This window comes from Triticum urartu, chromosome 2A, assembly GCF_056163025.1.
Source record: "Triticum urartu cultivar PI428250 chromosome 2A, HENAU_Tu73, whole genome shotgun sequence".
In the NCBI taxonomy this organism is placed as follows: domain Eukaryota; kingdom Viridiplantae; phylum Streptophyta; class Magnoliopsida; order Poales; family Poaceae; genus Triticum; species Triticum urartu.
In genome coordinates, this window is record NC_141874.1 from 657,369,826 (window position 1) to 657,374,563 (window position 4,738).

General features: G+C 43.1%; 1 protein-coding gene across 1 annotated transcript; it reads right to left on the reverse strand.

The window, feature by feature from the left end:
- Positions 1-3,493: 3,493 nt before the first annotated feature.
- LOC147986484 (uncharacterized) lies at positions 3,494-4,532 on the reverse strand. Its single transcript, XM_087540060.1, has 2 exons — positions 4,270-4,532; positions 3,494-4,185 (listed from the first exon to the last, which is right to left on the reverse strand). The coding sequence occupies exons 1-2, from the start codon at positions 4,502-4,504 to the stop codon at positions 3,494-3,496; spliced, it is 927 nt and encodes a 308-aa protein (XP_087396186.1). The 5' UTR covers positions 4,505-4,532.
- Between the last annotated feature and the right edge of the window lie 206 nt (positions 4,533-4,738).

Below are 4,738 nucleotides of genomic sequence, written 5' to 3' on the forward strand. Positions count from 1 at the left end.
TGCACTGTCGAAAGTGTTCGGACTTCTCACGCCGTATTATGGGGTACGCTTAAGCCCCTGGCGTATTGGCCGTACCAGAGTGTACGGGTGCTGAATGTCATGAATGAACATATATATAAAAAAGAATAGAGAAATGCGGTAATAGTCTAGTGCTATGCATTGTTTATTCAAAAAGGTGCGTCGAAGCAGAATGATACAAGTAGTGCGATAAGCAAAAAGTGGGACTATTTGACATGTCCCCTCCAAGGGCAAGCTGAGGAATGGTATTTAAAGCAGGTATTTCACTCGTTATCAGAGACCACCTGGGAATTCCATGATGCGACGTAGATTTCTGCCTCCTTGGTTGTTGTATCGTGTATCCGGCAATCGTACTGCCGGACGGGGTTTCCAGAGAGTAAAGTCCTGAAAGAGAGAAAAAATAATAAGGCGGGAAGCCCCTAGTGTGGTTGAGCCGCTTTTTGGGGCGTGTCGTAGTCGTGCCCCCCACCTATGCCCATGGTATTTTCGATGCGTAATTATGTACGTGTGGCACGGATTTCGCCGTTTGGCGGGGACTGGGGTGGGGGCCGCATTGCTATGCGAGCTCGGAGCGTGCCAAGCAGTCTTGTTGCAGATTACTCTGGGAACGCTTGACGGTGTGTGGGTGTTTAATCACTGATCGATGGTAAGTACAGTGAGTTTTTCATGCCCAAACTGGGGATGTCGTGTTCTCCTCAGGGACTAGGCAACGGCAACGATGCTCAGCTAAAGCTAGGTGACAAAATTTTAAGAGAGGATTGCAAGAAAATAATAGCCTAAACTAGACAGGGTTGAGGACAAAGAAAGCGTAAACAACAAGGAGAAATTCAGATTTTACTAATCGTCTTTTTGGTATTTTCTTAAGCTTGAGAAATTAGAAACTACATAGGCAGACATTCTGAACAAAGAGAATTAACAAGACTAGAACACACATACGTATATATAACTAGTACGTACAAGACACAGGGAAGAAACAAGATTATGGACATAATACAATTGTTTCACATCGCACTCAAACGCACATATTCATATATCATAGGTACTTGAGCAACACAGTAACTAAAATTGAACCAACACGACTATGCAACAAGTGTAGTACTCAAGTGACCAATTTAACTAATTAACTCATACAAGAATAGGGAGTCACATGCCCCAGAACAATTCACATATGACAGATTTAACACTACACAAGCACAAATCTGAAACTGAACAAACAGCTTAGTAGAACAGTACAAATTCAGAGTACAGTAGCAAGAGAAGAGAGAGATTCAGAGATTAATTCCCGACTAATCTTTAGGCTTGTAGCTGTAGATGGTGTAGGTGATGGAGAGGATCAGCAGGGAGGCGAGTTGGAGACAATCTGCATCAAGATTAGTAGAGGGAGAGAACAGCAGCGGGGTAAGAGAAAGAAACAACTGTTTTGGTTCAGAGAAGAGTAAAAGCAAGAGGTGTGGGAGAGAAGAAGCAGCAGGAGCGTTGAGAAAAGAGCAGCAGCAGGTTCGTGGGGGACGGAGCAGTAGCAAAAGGTTCAGAGAAGAGGCAGGGAGCAGCAAGGTAGGCGAAGGGAGCAGTAGCGGGGCTTGGAGAGAGGAGAAGGAGGAGCAGCAGGGGTGCAACAAGAATAGCAGCGGGGATGCGGGAAGAAGAAGTAGAAGGGCAGCAGCAGAGTTAGGAGAAGAAGAAAGGTGGAGGAGCAGCAGGGAGATGCATGGGCGGCGGCGCGAGGTGATGAGGCGGCGCTGTGGATGGTGGTGAATGGAGGCGCAGGGTGATGGTGGAGGTGTTGGTGGCGCGCTGGGGTACGGTGGTGCTGGTGATGGATGGCGCAGAGGCGCACCACCACGCCAACCTGGCCGTGGCGGCGGCCGGAGGTGAAGAAGATGTGGTGAGGGGGAGAGAGATGGAGATGCCAGGCCCGGAGGGGATCGAATGAGATGGCTAGGGATTTTGACCCCTCGATCTGATCTTCCACTTTGCTCTTTGGCCCTTCTACTTATCTTCCTCCTTCACAAGTTGATCCTGCTCTTCTTTAGGCAGACCCTTGAAGCTTTAACATTTATCACACTCAAGTCCCTCTTCCTTCTCTTCTTTCATATGCTCATCTCGATATCCACATGGACGGAATCTTGACGATTATAGTGCCTTATCGCACTTTTCTGCAAAAGCAACGAGTCACAAGTAAATGATCTCCCTTAAATGATTTTCGTTCACATATGCAACAGTTCATAGCAAGGATTGATGGTCAGATCACAATATATGGTATATTTGAGTGCAAAATTATGTGTATGAAATGTGCTTATCAAGTTCCCCCACACTTAAATCTTTACTTGTACTCAAATAAAGGCAAATGACAAGAGCTAGATGGTGAACAGTGAGCTGACTAGAGAATGTCCCAGTAAAGTAGATCTCCAAACATCGCATGCTTTGGACTTAGCTAGTGAAAATCAATGGTTAAGAGTGCTACAAAGCAATAGGATACTAGTAGACTCGATCATTTTCAACTTTTACAATGATGCAAGAAGATTAGCAAGTTCAAATGCTGATTATGCCAAAGGTTCCTAAAGAGAACATGATCTTGAGAACAAAAGGAACTTGAATTAAATCTTGTGATCAAATCACTTATTTACTGAAATAAAGCAATGATTATTATTATTAGTTTCACCATAGGAACATACCACCGATCCCGAGAACATGGTATACACCTGGCTCAACCAATTATTGGTATTGTTTTAGTTTGTCTCCCCAAAGGAACATACCACCGATCCCGAGAACATGGTATACACCTGGTTCGACAATTACATTTTTTAATATAATTAACTCCTATCCGATCCAACCAGATTTCACAAGCCACCGATCCAGGGAACATGACATGCTATTGTTAGGTAGATCAGATAATTATACACTATAAGATATGCCTATTTTAATGAACAAACACAAGAATCATCACTCAACCAGGTCTGGTTCACATGCTACCGATCCAGAGAACATAGCATGCTAATCCATAGTGGTAAGTGATTGCTCTGAATGGGAACACATTAGGCACAAACTCAGCATCTGACACTTAATGATCTAGGTGTATCGAGGTAAAATCAGAAAATGATTAAGTCTTCTAGTGTACTAGGGATTTGAGCACTCAAAACTAATAGTTCTCAATAATTTCAGCAAAGCACGCAATATGTAGATCACTAGTTTACATGGCATTCAACAATCGGTTCACATATTCTCATGAAGCACCATATGTCAAATAAAATTCAGTGGGGCAACATTTAAGAAATGGATTAATAAGCAACCCAAATAACATTTGATTTCAGCATGTATCAATGGATGATATACTCGGAATGGGTCATGAAACAGCTCACCGGCCTTTGATGATGTAGCACTTGCTTGATCACTCTCTAAGCTGCAGCTCTTCTCCTTTTGCTTCCTCATGGATGCTCCAGCTTCACTCTTCTTTGTGTGTGCCCCCTTGCTTCTCTCATCCCCATGCTCTGAGTCCACCAGGGTCCCAAGGAATGTCACCTCGAACCTGGTCAACATGTATTGATTCGTGCACAAGCAAAAAACTGAAAAGGCACTCAACCAAAGAGACAATGCAAGTGGTAGGGATAATACCCTCCAAGTCATCAATCGAATATCCAATTACATAAGCATAGCTATAAAGCACATGTTTAGGATGGTAGAAATCAGCAAGGTCGACACTAACATGAGGATGAAATTTATCATTAAGCTCAAGACTAGTATGGGAATAATATGTTTCATTAAGCATAGGACTAGCATAAGGAAAATAAGTGTCATCATCGGGAATGAGAGCAATGCCACCAAAAGTGTATGTATGATCATGTCCAAGCAAATAATTTTTCAAATCTAGCTTAATTGATGGTATAATGCAATGCAAAGTAATAACAAAGATCTCATAAGGAAGCATGTCATCAAGAGGATTGGATAAACCTGCTAAATCATGCTCCTGTATGACGATGGGAAAATGCATTTCTGGTTCTTCATCTTCAATCACATCAACTTCTTTTGCTTCTTCAAGAGTAATAGATGATGAGTCTTCAACTTGATCACTTTGTTGTTCGAGCTCTGGATCATCTTGTTCCTTGTCTTCAAGTATTTCTTCTTCAATCTGAGGTCTTTCTTCCTCTGGACGCTTACTATCTTGCTCAACTGGATGTGACGGTATTGGAACCTCACATGTATCAAGGGGAATCTCGGCAACACTCAGCTCAAGGAGGGAGGAGATAGTACTGCCAGCGTTGATGTTCTTCTCAATCTTCCTTACTTCTTCCACTAGCTCTTTTCCACTCTTGATCTTCTTCATTTCCTCTAGTATCACCGGCCTCATTGGATCATCTTTAGCACTCCAAGTGAACTCGAGACTAAGCAATGTGAGCTTGTCTATATCATCAAAATCATCTTGTGTGGGCACTTGTGTTGAAGGTGTTGGTTGACCAAATGGAGGACCATTTAACTCCATTGGCAACATCTCCTGGTGTTGAGGTATATGAGTAGGAGGTGAATCGCATTGTTGTGGTGCATAGTTGTTGCTCTCGTCATTGTACCTAAATCCCTGCATTGGATAACTAGAGGCAAACGATGAGATCTCAGGGTTGTTGCTCCTATGTGACATATTCTGGTTTTCAGGCCACCCATATGAGTAATTGTTTTGGTATGAGCTAGGCTGTTGGGCGAAGCTCATGCCATAACAATCGGGAGGGTG